This window comes from Sardina pilchardus, chromosome 2 (assembly GCF_963854185.1).
Source record: "Sardina pilchardus chromosome 2, fSarPil1.1, whole genome shotgun sequence".
Lineage (NCBI taxonomy): Eukaryota > Metazoa > Chordata > Actinopteri > Clupeiformes > Clupeidae > Sardina > Sardina pilchardus.
The window spans coordinates 10637716-10652710 of NC_084995.1; the positions used below are offsets into that span (position 1 = coordinate 10637716).

A 14995-nucleotide genomic window follows, 5' to 3' on the forward strand; every position below is an offset into this window, starting at 1 on the left:
TCAAAATAGCATTGTAGCCTACTATTATTTGACCAAAGTCCATCTAACGTGCATGGGTATATTTTGTAGAATAGGGCCATCTGGCGTCTTTAGCCTTCTAAATCAACACTTGTGTTATTTCCATACTTATGACACCGTTGCCATTGTGTTTTACTCTGCTGTCCGTCCAACTCTAAAAGTGGACCAAATTGATCATAAACGATTAATGCCAGTGACGTGAGGTGTGAAGAGTATGACCATCCACACCCAATTGGGAACTGCTGCACCAGCAAACTGCTCTGCAACCTTGCACCATTTCCAATATCTTGAAATAGCTGCATCCAACTCATTTAACTGCAATTTTGAATTAGTATTTTTTATATTTTGATTAATTTAAATGATGGACGTAACTCCCCAGTGAAAGGGAAAGGGAAAAAAACAGATGTAGGGTGACTGCACAAGCAGCATGTGAATAAACATAAGCCGTGATTATTTGAAAATACAGTTTGGTCACAGTGTCTTATAATCAAAGTGCTCCAGAAAATAACAGGACTCTGATTTAGATGTAGAAGGCTCTTTAATTCATCACGAAGTTAGGGCCAAATAGATTGCATTTCCATAAATACCACAGGTAGCTTAACATGTATTAGGGGTATGCCCAAACCTGTGGCCCATAAAGCTTTAGTTACTGTAGTCTCCAGTGTAAAAGCAGCATCACATAGAGAAAGTGCACTTACTTCAGCCTTCACATCTCATTAAAGCCCACATACAGTAAGCTCGTTTTTGTGTTCCAATTATCAAGAGGCCTACCTTGGTCCCAGCCAAACAATCCCACAGTCAAGTATATTAAAATTAATCAACTATGCAGGCTTACAATAAAACAAAATAAAACTTTGACACAAAATTAAAAAGAAAAAGTAAAAATGTTACCTTTTTTGTCACGGGAGAATGTTTTGTTTACTAGTATTATTACACTTAAGCTACTACAAAATCCTACTCTTGTTTGAAAGTAGATATTTGCAATTATTGCTTAAAACTGTAAACACTGTACGGCAGCTGAATATATCATTACATGTTAGCTTTATACTCCCAGAGAAACACCACACATCACATTAAAAATCATAAAACAATTTTAAAATAGGCACACTCAAAACTTCAAGTATTACTGTAAGGAAGCAGAAAAAAATGCTTGAGAATTCTCCTCAAGTGAGCAAACAGACACAGACAGACACACACACCCACACCCACACACACACACACAAAGAGACAGACACAGAGACAGACACAGACAGACAGACACAGACACACAGACACACAGACAAGTATGTAACTGAAAATAAATCTATGTTAAAAATCATATCTTGCGTGTGTTTAACCATAATGTTCTAGGGTTAAATGTGCAAAATAATACTTAACTTAGAAAAGAACACTGAAAAAGGCCAACATCAAGCAAGAATAATAATAATAAAAAACATGAAGAAATGTTAATGGCTTACGATGAAACCACTACAGAGATCTTTTAAAAGACAAATATTTTCACTCCTCCAAGAAGTCAAATAAAAAAAATGAGGTGAGTCTAGTTGAGTATTAACCAAAGTAACTGTGTCACAATTAAAAAACAATTGTAATTACAGTCGGTCAGTATTTAGTTGCTTTAACTAAAGCTGATTCAGTACTGCATCCCATTCTTTCTGTTGACGGAAAATCATTTAAAAGTCAGTTCCATTAATAAAAATGTTCAATGCATTATAACTGCAAAACAGGCCTTTTCTGGCACTATAAATATGTCTGTAAGGTTATTTGATGATCGGAAATAAGGATTTAAAGATCCAACAGTAAATAAAAAAAAGTCACTACCAAATGTGGCTCTCGAATCATCTCAAGTCAAAAAAAACAAAAGCGTACACCATTTCAATGAGTGTGAGGGGTGGTGGTGTGTGTGTGTGTGTGTGTGTGTGTGTGTGTGTGTGTGTGAGAGAGAGAGAGACTTATGGGTCTTGCTCAGGTCTCTTCGTCACAGCACTGTATTTCGTTGGCACTTTGTCCGCCCTCAGCTGAACGTCAATCAGAGTGAACACAGAGAGCTCCTGAATGGGACAGAAATACATAAAGTACAGACTCATTGTAAGGATGTATTCTACATGATAATGGGTCATCATTTCGTAAAAATCCTTAACATATAAACTTAAACATAAAGTGTGTCCTTTTATGCTCTTCTATATAAAGTAATGCTTCCTTCTTTTATCCACATCATTTACTAAATGTAAGATTAACATTTCTCAAACTACAGGTTACAAACACTATCTGATCCAATATATGGCCACACAGCATCAGATACACAAAGGAAAAAAGGTAGGGAAAAAATACAAATAAAAAAGGCATCCACTAAGAGCAAAAAGTGACTGCAGCTGACCTGTCGTATGGGGCCCTTTGTCGGGTCCTCTGCTGCCCACACCAAGGTCATCTCCGGGCGCTTCCCCACCTTTCTGTAGTGATGGCTCTCAAGGCCCTCTAGAGCCTGAAACACACACACACACACACACACACACACACACACACACACACACACACACACACACACACACACACACACACACACACACACACACACACACACACACACACACACACACACACACACACACACATCATTGCATACGCTGCCAAAAAGCATCCTCTGAATCTGATGGCGGCATGGCTAACAGGCGTGTCCCTGAGCGAGGCAGCACTTGCTCCAGGGGGACTGCCCCCATTACCTAGTCCACTGCAAGAAGCTCTGGATAAGAGTGGGAGCATCACAACAGATAATGTAATGTGGGTGCTGCCCATCAGAGCTGGCTGTTATGACTTCACCTTTACTCCACCACTCCCCTGAACTGTAAAGTGCCTTGAGTATGTGGAAAGGCTCTTTATAAATGTAGCATTATGGCAATGTGTGCTGCTGACTTACATTGCAGTAGATCCTCTTCTGCACTCCGTAACGCAGAACCAGCACATCAAAGGACTGGTCAAGCATTCCCATCACCATGGCCTCAGACTCCAAAGGACCGCTCTCCTACCAGAGGAACCGAGGATTAGAGGACACTGAACAACATGTGTGTGTGTGTGTGTGTGTGTGTGAGTTGTGTGGTGTCTCTACACATATATGTGCCACAAATTACCTTAACAAAGACACTGAAGAATAGCTCGCTGCTTAGCTCCTGAACCCTCTTTGAGGCCGTCTTCTTGTCGTTGCAGTGAGTTGCCCGTTTGTGGACCTCCTCACTAGTGAGACCCAGGCGGGAGCCTGCCCCTGTAGACACATACACACACACACACACACAGAGGGGCGAGAGAGAGCGAGTGAGCAAGTGTGTGTGTGTGTGTGTGCGTGAGTGGAGATGAGACTGATGAAGGTATAAGCGTCGGATGAGAAGGTGGGCAAGATGGGTGCAGCACTAAGAGGAGAAGATGGAGGGCAGGAACAGGGAACAGCAGCAGAATGGGAATGAAAGGACAGACAGAAGGCACTCTCTTGGGTGGTGCAAACCAGAGAACTCCCTGCTGAGAAACCTCTTACTAGCCAGCTACAGTCTGGCTATGCCCACTTCTGATCTGGCCAACTCTATCCATCTCTGAGGAAGCGTTTCTGTGCAGCAGTGCACATGAATCTTTAGCTTTTCACCTGCTGTTCTGGCACTCATGCTAGGCAGTGGCCCCATTCCATTCATGTACACATCACCTGTGTGATTCTTACAGAAATATCGACATGCCCAACATGGGTCACGTAGGGGATTTTCCAAGACAATAAGGGGCCAATGGCTCTCCTAACCTGACTGGCTAGAGCAAGGTGTGATGAAACAGCACAATGTGATGAGCAATGTCACAGAGCAATGTTGCTCGGGCACTTTATCATTCCATCAGTCAACAGCTTATAGCGCCCATCCACTAAGAACAGTATGTACCAGTATGTAAGATTGTTTTGCAACATTGCTCACGGAGTTGTGCCATGCATCTGATCAACACAACCTTAAATGGCGTCTGAACAGACTCACCGATAGACGCCGCTAGAAGCCGATGGACAATGACATCAGCGTAGCGTCTGATGGGCGACGTGAAGTGAGTGTACAAGGGCACGTTCAGCGCGTAGTGGCGAAAGAGGGTCTCGTCCTTGAGCACGCCTGTGCAGAAATACAGCGCCATCTATAGAGGAGGCAGAGAACAAGCGCTTTCTCAGTTCACTGAGTACACATTTGACATTAAATGCCATGTTTCAAAAAAATGTTTACATGTCATGAGCGGGAGGGTAAAATACAAGGGTAGAGTTCACATTTGTAGCCAAAACAACACAACAGCCGATGCACTGTGCTCTTTAAAACCATTCAAATGAACATCAACAAAATGACCGCCATTTTCTTCAAAGGTTACGGTACAACATAGCTAACAAAACATCTTGCTCAACTGAAAAATGTTGATGCTTTAGGATCTGCAGTCAACAAATATTTCCCATTGACCACACCCAGCTATACAGGTTTGAGTGTAAGAACACACACACGAACACACATGAACACATATGATCCAAGAGAGGTGCGGCAGTAAGCGAGCTCTAACCTGCATGGGCCTGGAGCACATGTTTGAGTGTAAGAACACACACATAAACACATATGATCCAAGAGAGGTGCGGCAGTAAGCGAGCTCTAACCTGCATGGGCCTGGAGCACATGTTTGAGTGTAAGAACACACACATGAACACATATGATCCAAGAGAGGTGCGGCAGTAAGCGAGCTCTAACCTGCATGGGCCTGGAGCACATGTTTGAGTGTAAGAACACACACATAAACACATATGATCCAAGAGAGGTGCGGCAGTAAGCGAGCTCTCACCTGCATGGGCCTGGAGCACATGTTAGTGAGGACCTCCTTCCTGGCGCTGGTGTACTCGTCGCTGCCCAGGGTCTCGTGCAGACTATTCTGTTCACACAACACAGACACAAGCATGGAGATCAGCCTACAGTAGTAGAGGACTGCAGGAGCTACTGCAAATACAGCACACAGAGCGCTCATCAGACATGCCCCTTCAACAATCTCTCAAAGCCTCGTACTAAAGATGTGTTGTAGGCAATGTGTCTGTGGAGGCAATGTTTTGTTTTACAGTGGATCAGTGAAGCTATTGGGCATGCTAGGCCTCATGTTTCCAGTGTCCAGTATCAATGCCACGATATGTAAAACCGTCCAACCAAATGTACCAGTGCTCTGCTTACTGGCAGTCAGTGATGGCAGAAATGGTGTCCACTGGACAGACGGAACAAGACCGGGCACTGTGTCCACTGCAACTGGACAGCCTGTACATAAACGCTGCGGATGTAAACGTGTAAACGTTGAGGCGCTCACATGCAGGGCTCCGGCCGAGGCAAAGTCGATGTTCAGCCCCATCTGGTCGCAGAACTCCTGCAGGTCGTCGATCATCTTGGTCTGGGGGGGCGGGTGGCGCCGCAGGAGGGCCAGCTCAGGGAAGGTGCGGTACAGCTGGTGGGCCGTGGCCATGTTGGCCAACAGCATGAACTCCTCCACCAGCCTGCAACACAGCTCACACAGTCACAGCGGCCGCAACGCAACAAGTCCATTTGTTTTGGCCAACGTACAGTACAAGTTCAGTGTTTTGGCCAATGGTCAAAAAACCCACCGTTAGCAAAGGATAATCACTTTATGATATTAAAACGGATTACTTATTTGCAGCTTATTGAAAAGGAGCACAGGAAATGACTAATGTGCCATGTTTTCTTTGTTTTCGTTGGGCCCTTCTACTAGCCCCCCACACCACACTGCATCTATAAATCAGGAAGGTCTAGGACTCACTTGTTGCTGTCCCTGTACTGGTAGATGTAACAGCCCTGGGGCATCCCAGACTCTCGGTCCAGAGTGAAGGCCAGTTTTAACTGCAAGACAGACAGGACATCATCATCACTCGTGCAGAGCCCGTAGATGTGGCATTTTTTGTTCGTATAACATGAAATTTGGCACTGCACACACTCGTGCCATTAGGATGACACCCACCAAATTTGAGAGAAGTCGGATGAATGGTTCGAGAGTTATGCGTGGAACGAACAGACAAACAGACAGACGTTCCTTGCATTTATAGATAGATAGATAGATAGATAATCAATCATCATCATCTCAACTGGTCATTCTTTATCCTGTGGTGCGGTCATACATGCTTACCTCTTGGACTTTCAGTGATTAATGTACTACTATAGTACACTGGGGACTACAACACGGCATCGCCCTCAGAATCCCCCCCTCTGTTACGCAATGCACCGTTTAATCCTCTAATGGGTGAATGCACAGCCAACTAGACTGTGTTTAAGATACTCTTCTGAATGATCTTGGTCTTGATTTAAAACTGCTCTCAACACAGCCAGCAACACTCTTATCCTCTCAGCCACACATCCTCTAGAGGCGGATCATCTGATCGACATGAACAGCAGCTGACAGCGGGCTAAAAGCATGTGAGACAGCAATTACCTCTGTGAGCGTGATGACACTGGTGCTCAAAAGAGAGGGGCGTGTATATGAGTGATGACAGAAGAAAGTCTGATAAAGGAAGTGCGTGTGTGTGTGTGTGTGTGTGTGTGTGTGTGTGTGTGTGTGTGTGTGTGTGTGTGTGTGTGTGTGTGTGTTTGTTTGTTTGTTTGTGTGTCATTGGGGAGGGCAAAACTCACTAATGTTCATGCTTGAGCTTGATAAGATGTACTGCAGTCATTTCTCGGTCATGACTAAATACTACGCAATGGAACGTTCAGGACTAGGTATGTCAACAGAATATTGCGAGTGACGCGGCCTTGACAAAACGCTGGACAACAACAGCAGCCAGAGGGTCCAGCACAGACTGAAGTTGCAGCATAATGTAGACACTGTGAGGACTCAGGATGACTGACTGACTGGCACTCGTCAGCTGCCTGCCCTCTACCAGGACTACAATCACTTCTTTATTTCCAACGCTTGCAAGCATACAAAAGCCACAGCAACGCATGCAGCAATCCATGCACTCAAGAGCAATCAGGGGAGACACCCAAACTGCACAGCACAAGACACCGTACGCTGCCCCTTTAAGACATTTCAAACGATTCCGTGTTTGGCAGAGAGCCACGTGAGCTCGGATTCCCAGACGACGGGGGGGTCGATCCATCTCCTGCTCACCTGGTCCAGCCGCAGGGCCCCTCCCTCGAAGCGCTGCGCTCTCAGCCGCTTGGCGATGGCGTGCAGGTTCAGCACGGCCCGGTGGATCTCGTCGACGGGGTGCTCCGGGTCGCAGGGCGGAAGCTCCTCGGCGGCGAAGAGCTTGTCCGGGGCGTCGATCATGCTCTGGGCGTGGTCGTAGCTGAGCTTGATGCAGGAGCGGATCACGGAGCGACCGAACCACTCGCTCAAGATCTGAGGAGAGGTACCAGAGGAGGTCATCGTGGAATATAAACGCAGGGGTTAGGCAAAACATTAACTCACTAATTCGTTTTTTTTAGGATTGTGTTCCATAATTCCAAACCTAAGGCTAAAGAAAGGACTTTGGGCTTGTCTATTATACACAATAGAAGACTCAAACATCTTAAGCTCAAAAAAAGACCTCCTACCTTGCCCTCAGGAGAAAGCTTCCATATGACGGAGAAAGTGAGTCGATCCGTCAGGGGGTTAAGGCTACACAGCTCCTCACAAAGAAGACGTGGCAACATAGGAATCACCTGTGTGAGGGAACCACGGAAATATAAATCAAACTATAACAGTGCCATGGCAACACAGTGTCTAGAATGCTCTCATGTTCATGTCTGCTGGAAAAATAGAACTTTTGATATGTTGTGAACAGGTAGACAAACAGCCTTTCAAGTAAGGGCAAAATATCTGGGGTAGACTAGAGTTGTTGAGTCAAATAGAAGAACAGACACACACAGAAATGTTGTGACACGCTTTTCCTTGGAAGAACCTGGAGGAAACTTCACCTAGCCACTCTCATTTACCCTTGGAAACTCTGGGATTGACACAAAAGATGAGTGCCTGACATTTAACACGATAAAACAGAACGAACCAACCCAGCATGTGGAATGTTGAAATAACAAACATAATGAATTACCTTCTGAACCAAGTAAACACTTGTGGCTCTTCTACTGGCAATAAAATCCAGTGCATTCCCCTCTTCAACAAAATAACTGACATCTGCAATATGAACTCCAACCTCAAAGTTCCCTGTGTAGAAATGACAAATGAAGTTAACAACAAGTAGGCTACAGAGATGACCAAATACCCAACTTAAGCATATAAAGTATCATAAATAATAGAAAAGACAAGTGGAAGTGCATACCATCGGGTAGCTGCTTGCAGGACAAGGCATCGTCTAGATCTCTGGCAGTAGCGGGGTCAATTGTGAAAATGCATTCTTTTCTGCATGCAATAAATAGGGAGAGAGGGGTTAGATTACTTCAATGTTTAGTTTTACCACAAGCATCTGCAGAAACAGGTCTGGCAACACCATGATGAACCCCAACTCCAGTGTAGTTAGACAGCGTCACGAACACATGATTGAGCCCTCAAATCCAATTCCAGTACCATTAAACATCCAGTTCCCTGCATAGTTCTGGGTGGTGATGGAAGTTTGAATGTGAATGCACCCTTAAAGACACTTATGGTGATAGTATTCTTATCAAACTCATAGACTTCAATATACTATAGAATATGTTGATTTAGGGGGTGACAAACGGGAGGGTCAAGTACTTCACCTTAAATCTCGCCTCTTGGCAATCTCCTCACGTGGGATGGTCCACGGTAGAGCCTGGGGCAGACAGGCCAAGACCTCATCGGAGAACTCGGAGAAGTCCACGTCATACTCCATCAGGATGCCCTCCGTCTCTGGCTCGATCTCTCCCGCCTGACCCAGGGTCTTGCAGAGGCGTCTACACACACACAATTGTGCAAGGACAGTTTAAAAACAAAACACACTTCTAGTGAAAACAACTTCTACTGCCTTTAGTGCTAGCTCACGCCTTCACCTACCCCTCAGCAAAGTTGCTATCTGCTGGCCAGTGGGTGATCCGGCAGATAAACAGGGTGTTTGCATAGTCCCCTGGACGGGACGCGAAGTCTGCCGGACAGTCCGCCAGCGGCACGTTCACTCGAGGGACACGATGGTCCACGGGGGCGAACATGGCAAAGTTCTTATCGGGGAGAAACTTGATGAAGCCCGACGCTGCCCGCGAGTGCTTCTGCTCCACGATGTAAACCACCTAGAACACACACAATAAAGACAGTGGCAATGCATGCAAATGTATTTCTGAGGTTTATTTTCCTGTGGGGACAGTATAAGTTCCTGGTGCCGAGATACATGTCCACAACAGCAACACTGGTACACTTTGGAGACACAAATGCACACATACACATCCTCCATATGGGTACACAGATATTTGGACCGTGCTATACTGCTGACGGCTCTAAGGACTTAAGTGTAACTGAAGGACTGGCAGTTGGCCATGGGGACGTCTCTGAATAATGCTTGAGGTGTACCTTGAGGTAGATCTATTTTTGTCTTCTGAAAGTAGAAACACTAGTGGAGGAGGAAGGCGCCGACGTACAATCCCAGGCAAACGCTAATGGTGCATCATCGATATATAATAGAAGTTGTTGTTGTTGTACCCCAACCAATAGTGCACATCATCTAACATCTTGGCACGGCAAAGTTGCCACCCCCTTTACTCAGTCTTATAGAAAAAATGGTTAAGAAACATAACATTTCCTTAAAACATATATTCCTTTAACAAGCAGTCCTTTATTGTTCTGGAGAACAAGGAAAGTTCAGACGATCATAAAAACTGGGCTTACCTTGCCCGTCCTCTGGGGCACTCGCTCAGTAGAGGCCCGTGAGTTGCCGTCATGGTCAACTTTTAGTGGGGTATCTGGAGCTACAAACATTCATTTAGAATCAGTGTCCATCGGCATGTTAAGATGCAGCATACACATGGCACATGTGAAGGAACACAGTAAAGAATACATGGCCAGCCAACACCTACATCTACCATCACATAGTACCTAAATCTATTTGGGCACTCATATGCTGCAGAAGTGGCCTACTGTAAGTGCATCCAGCATGAATGGTTAAACCACATGTCTCTGTAAGCACAAGATGAAGGTGGAAAGACACCTTTTCCTTGAAGGCTGATGTTGCGAACTCCCTGCGCCAAACCCTCTTCATCACCACTGTACTGAGCTTCTACAATGACATCAGGGGTGGGGGAGGGCTTTGTCCCTTTGAGCTTCAACGGTGTCTGTCCTGGCGCACTTTGGGAAGTATTCAGTCCGTCAACATCTGCCTCTGACTTTAATACCTACATAGCAAGACCACAGCAACACGTTAGAAGCCTCAGAAACATGAAATTGTTCCAATAACAATTCCATGTAATAAACATTCCATGTATTTCATTAATCCTCAACACCAAGAATAAAAGTAGTGTGAAAGTGCCCTTGAAGGAGCAATCCGGTGATTTTTCACCTAAATCTCTGTTTCTAGAGATGACTGAGTACTGTCGTCGCCGGTACGGAATAAAAGGACAACAAGTCGTTTTACCCAGCTCGAGTGGCTGCAAATAACAGCTAAAGCAGCCAGACAGCACTACACCCTGGGGGCATGAACATGGGGGCTCATGAACATGCCCTCACGGTGTAGCACTGTGGCTTCCTGCAAGCTCCAACTGTTGGCTGCAGCGACTCAAATGGTCAGATTTCTCCTTTGAATAAGAGATGAGAGATTACCTTCCACTGATCAGGGGGGAGAACCTGCACCACCACGACATCACCAGTCAGGGCCCTGTTGCGAGACACCACTCCATCCAGAAATATATCTGCTGTGCCATCCTGTAGCAAAGCAGAGTCCAGTTACTCACCACTTATAGACTGAGTAGTTTCACTATCAGTATATATATTTATATATATATATATATATATATATATATATATATATATATATATATATATATATTATGACTACCGTATATAATATGTATTTGTTGGGGTGGACAAGAACTGTCTGACTGAAAACAACAATAGAAGTTTCACAACTATAGCAGTTTTTATTATATTCAAATTGTATGTGGACATTTTGTTGTTGGACTATTACTTGGTACTTAGTTACCGGCCCGGTCAGTTATATTTCTGATCTCAAATACCCGCCATTTCCATCTAACTTAAGATAATTCTGTGCTTTATTTGACATCACAATCATAATGCATCACAGAATGCCCTAGTGTGGTCCTGACTCTCCGTGTTCTGCCCACAGTAACATTTTGATAATATGAATGAAGCGGTGTAGCCTGGGTGTTCCCATGCTGCCTTGCGCGCGATTTCATTCGCGCTGCTAAGGCAGTCTGGAAACTGCCGCCCTAATTTTTGCCTGAGAAAAGGGACCAATCACAGAAGAGGGGGGAAAGCAAGACGATGATGAGCTAGTATGCACAGACGCATTTGATAGCCAAGCTAGAAGCGGTGTAGTTTTACAACAAAACATCAATCTGAAGATTACGATGAAAATAACTGGAAAATGTGTTTTGCGCCAACACATGCTTTTTAATGCCCTTATGCGCTAAGACACTCCAAACAATCGTATGTTTTGAGGTAAATGTATGTTTTGAAGTTAATGTCACTTATCCTGATTGTGAAAGTATCCGAATACACAAAACAAAACTTAGCTAAACATACATCTGTAGTAGCAAACTATAGACACCAAATGAGAATGAAGGGGAGTCTCAAAAACACCATTTGGGGAGGATACTCACTGGAGATGGAACAAATGCTTCCTGGAATTTTCTAGGGTTGATTCTAAGTGACCCCTGAATTAAAAAAAAAAAAAAAAAAAATCATAGATCACTTGGTTATAAATATGCACCTGCAAACAAAATATGACTACTTTTGTGGTGAAGAATGCACCTGAATGAGTTCTCCTCTCTTCAAGCCAGACGAAACGTCCTGCACACTCATGTATTCTTCGAAAACCCTCTTTTTTGAGCCTCCTCTTCCTCCCCTAGTCTTTTTAGCTTTTTCATTAGAACACACATTTGATCCTAAAATGCAAAGAAGTAAACACAAGTTATGACTTATTCACTCGAGAACAGGTACAACAGATTCTGTAACAGGCCTATGTAAATGAAGGCATTTCATGTCTCAACCTCACCCCAAAAACCAAGTGAACACCAAGTGAATACTGTTGTATCTGAACAACATTACCTTGTGGTTTCTGGTTTTTAAGAGGGGTTGTAATGTTTGCTTCACCCCCACAATCATTCTCTGACCCGAGAGCTGCATCCAGCTTATTCTCTGCATTAGCCTTAGAGGCACTCTTTTTCTTTGCCTTTTTCTTGCTCAGGTCCTTTCTGGTCTTTGCATCATTTTCAAGAGGCTGCTGAGAATTACATTTTGAGCCCAAGGCTGTGTCTTCCTCTGTATTATGCCTCTGTAAGCCTCCTCTGTGATTCAAGACTTCAACTTTCTGTTTGCTCCCTTGGTGAATGCCTTCATCTAAATCTACGATTCCATCTAGATTGGACATCGCATCGCTCCAGTTTTCGTGGTTAAGCTTTCTGCCTACAGGGGACTGCTCTTGTCTGATGGATTTCTCCACACATTTTCCCTTTTTGTTCTGACGTACTGAGGTGTCACTTGAATCTGCACACTCAATAAAAGGTGGTCCTCGTGTCCTCCTGTTTTTATCACCTGGAAAGCACGCGGGTTGACGTTGCGGACCGGTCTCATCATCGTGTATCAGGGATGTCGGCTGAGAAAACTGTTCCAGGTAAGATCGAAATTTGATGCTTTGGTGTTGATTGAGCAGCCTGGCATAGGCATCTTTTTGTGACGGTATGGGATGTTGATCGCGTTTCGCTACTCGAGAGCGCGTGGAGGATCTCCCTTTCATAGATTCCATTATGTTCACTTATGAAATCTGGAAATATACAGCAGGCAAGTTTACTATGATCGTCAGACAGTGACATAACCTTATAACGTTACGTTACACAAGAACCCCTCCCGAAGGTAGCATAAGTTAACCTCCAAGTCCAGTCATTACTAGTCAAATGACTAGCGTTAATGTGAACATAACAGATATGTAACGCTAACAAGCTAAACAGAAGGCAGGATGATTGGAGCCATTAGTTAACGTTAACCTAATGCTGCTAACATTAACGTTACCGACAGCTGTACACGATTGTTCTGTTAACGAACCATCATATCTTATAGCCATCCTGAAAATATACACAGGTTTCATTGACTTAATTTACCAGTTTAAACGGTCATGATTTTGCAATGCCCACACATATACAACAATGACTTGCCTGGTAGATGACTCAAATGCCAACTTGTATTTCAGTTAGTAGCACACAATGTGATAACAAACCTGCTCTTCCGGGGCAGAGTTCATTCAGAAACGTTGCATGCTGGGACTGGGAGTTTGGTTTTTATGCGCCTCCACTGTGCTTGATCACACACATTATTATAAGCAAGGGGTGTTCATTCTCATGCTATTGCCACTTTCTTGCTAGCCTACATAAAACGGTCTTGATTGTGTCACTTTACCTATGCGCTCTACAAACGTGGTAAAGTTGGTTTTATATTGGATGTTGGATATTCGACACATTCGAAAAACCTATTCAGCACCGGCTACGGGGCAAATTTGTGTCAAACCAACGTGCACGTGTTACTAGGCTTGCCTACATAACACAAAGCTTCATTTGTCCAAAAAAAATATATATATACAGTATATTTTGATTTTTAATGTTGATACATGCTTTTTAATCTATTCTGCGACTTTATTTTTTTTACTTACCCATGTCAAACTAGGCTACATGGGGTGAATTCAGTTAACTGCCCCACACATAACACAAAGCTTCTTTTCTCCAAAAAACAACCTTTGATTTCATAGGCCTACAACTTTTAAATGTTCAAATGCTATAAATCTATTGTGCGGTCTGACCTTTTGACCTACACATGTCAAAACACATATGGTGAACTCAGCTAACTCTCCTACAGATAACACAAAGCTTAATTTCTATAAAAAAAAAACACTGTTTGATTTTATATATTTTTTAATGTAAAAACCATGCTTGAAATGCTTTAAATCTATTTTGCGGCTTGACCTTTTCGCCTACCTATGTCAAAACACATCTGATTATCTCAACTAACTGCCCCACACATAACACAAAGCTTTTTTCCCCAAAAAACCCACCCTTTGATTTTAGACCATTTTTTAATGTGAAAAAAGGCTATAAATCTATCCTGCGGCTTGACCTTTTCGCCTACCCATGTCAAAACACATCTGATTACCTCAACTAACTGCCCCACACATAACACAAAGCTTTTTTCCCCAAAAAACCCACCCTTTGATTTTATAAAAAAATGTAATGTGAAAAAAAGGCTATAAATCTATTCTGCGGCTTGACCCTTGTTTGTTTTTGGTTGTTTGGTTGTTTTTTGAAGAAAAGAAGCTTTGTGTTATGTGTGGGGCAGTTAACTGAATTCACCCTATGTAGTTTGACATGGGTAAGTCAAAAAATAAAGTTGCAGAATAGATTAAAAAGCATGTATCAACATTCAAAATCAAAATAAGTTTTTTTGACAAATGAAGCTTTGTGTTATGTATAGGCAAGCCTTGTAGTAACACGTGCACGTTGGTTTGACACAAATTTGTCCCTTGTAGCCGGTGCTGAATAGGTTTTTCGAATGTGTCGAATATCCAACATCCAATATAAAACCAACTTTACCACGCTTAGGCAACACATAATTTAATTGGTGCCCTTGCCTGAAAAAGTTGAGAACCTCTTGGTTATAGCCAGCCCTTGGGTGGGATATAGGCCTAGCTAATCCCTGAATCAATGGTGTGATAATAATTGCATTTGGACAGTTCTCTAATCCTCTGGAGTGGTCGGTCAGACATGTTTCAATCTGACATTTCACTTAACATGAAAACCTGATGATCTAATTCTAATCCATGAATACATCTTCTAATACATGCAATTCA

The 14995-nt window shown here is 43.5% G+C and overlaps 1 protein-coding gene across 2 annotated transcripts; it reads right to left on the bottom strand.

The window, feature by feature from the left end:
• Nucleotides 1–537: 537 nt before the first annotated feature.
• Nucleotides 538–13401, bottom strand: dis3l2 (DIS3 like 3'-5' exoribonuclease 2). 2 transcript variants are annotated; one of them, XM_062518573.1, is made up of 21 exons: nt 13314–13401; nt 12697–12925; nt 11914–12047; nt 11763–11816; nt 10744–10845; nt 10136–10319; nt 9817–9896; nt 8995–9224; nt 8721–8894; nt 8306–8385; nt 8078–8190; nt 7584–7691; nt 7156–7389; nt 5815–5894; nt 5350–5533; nt 4843–4929; nt 4014–4161; nt 3141–3271; nt 2930–3034; nt 2393–2497; nt 538–2066 (listed from the first exon to the last, which is right to left on the bottom strand). In XM_062518573.1, the coding sequence occupies exons 2-21, from the start codon at nt 12905–12907 to the stop codon at nt 1968–1970; spliced, it is 2643 nt and encodes an 880-aa protein (XP_062374557.1). In that variant the 5' UTR covers nt 12908–12925; nt 13314–13401; the 3' UTR covers nt 538–1967. The 2 variants fall into 2 exon arrangements, with proteins under 2 accessions (XP_062374557.1, XP_062374548.1); XM_062518564.1 differs by having other exon boundaries at nt 12211–12925.
• Nucleotides 13402–14995: the final 1594 nt, after the last annotated feature.

Bases quoted from the DNA above. Each gene is read 5' to 3' on its own strand.
- dis3l2 (XM_062518564.1), bottom strand. From the start codon at position 12,907: ATGGAATCTATGAAAGGGAGATCCTCCACGCGCTCTCGAGTAGCGAAA. The intron at 11,817-11,913 runs GTGCATTCTTCA...TTTTTAATTCAG, and splicing joins AGAGAGGAGAACTCATTCAG to GGGTCACTTAGAATCAACCC. The intron at 5,534-5,814 runs GTGAGTCCTAGA...GCTGTGTTGCAG, and splicing joins CAGTACAGGGACAGCAACAA to GCTGGTGGAGGAGTTCATGC.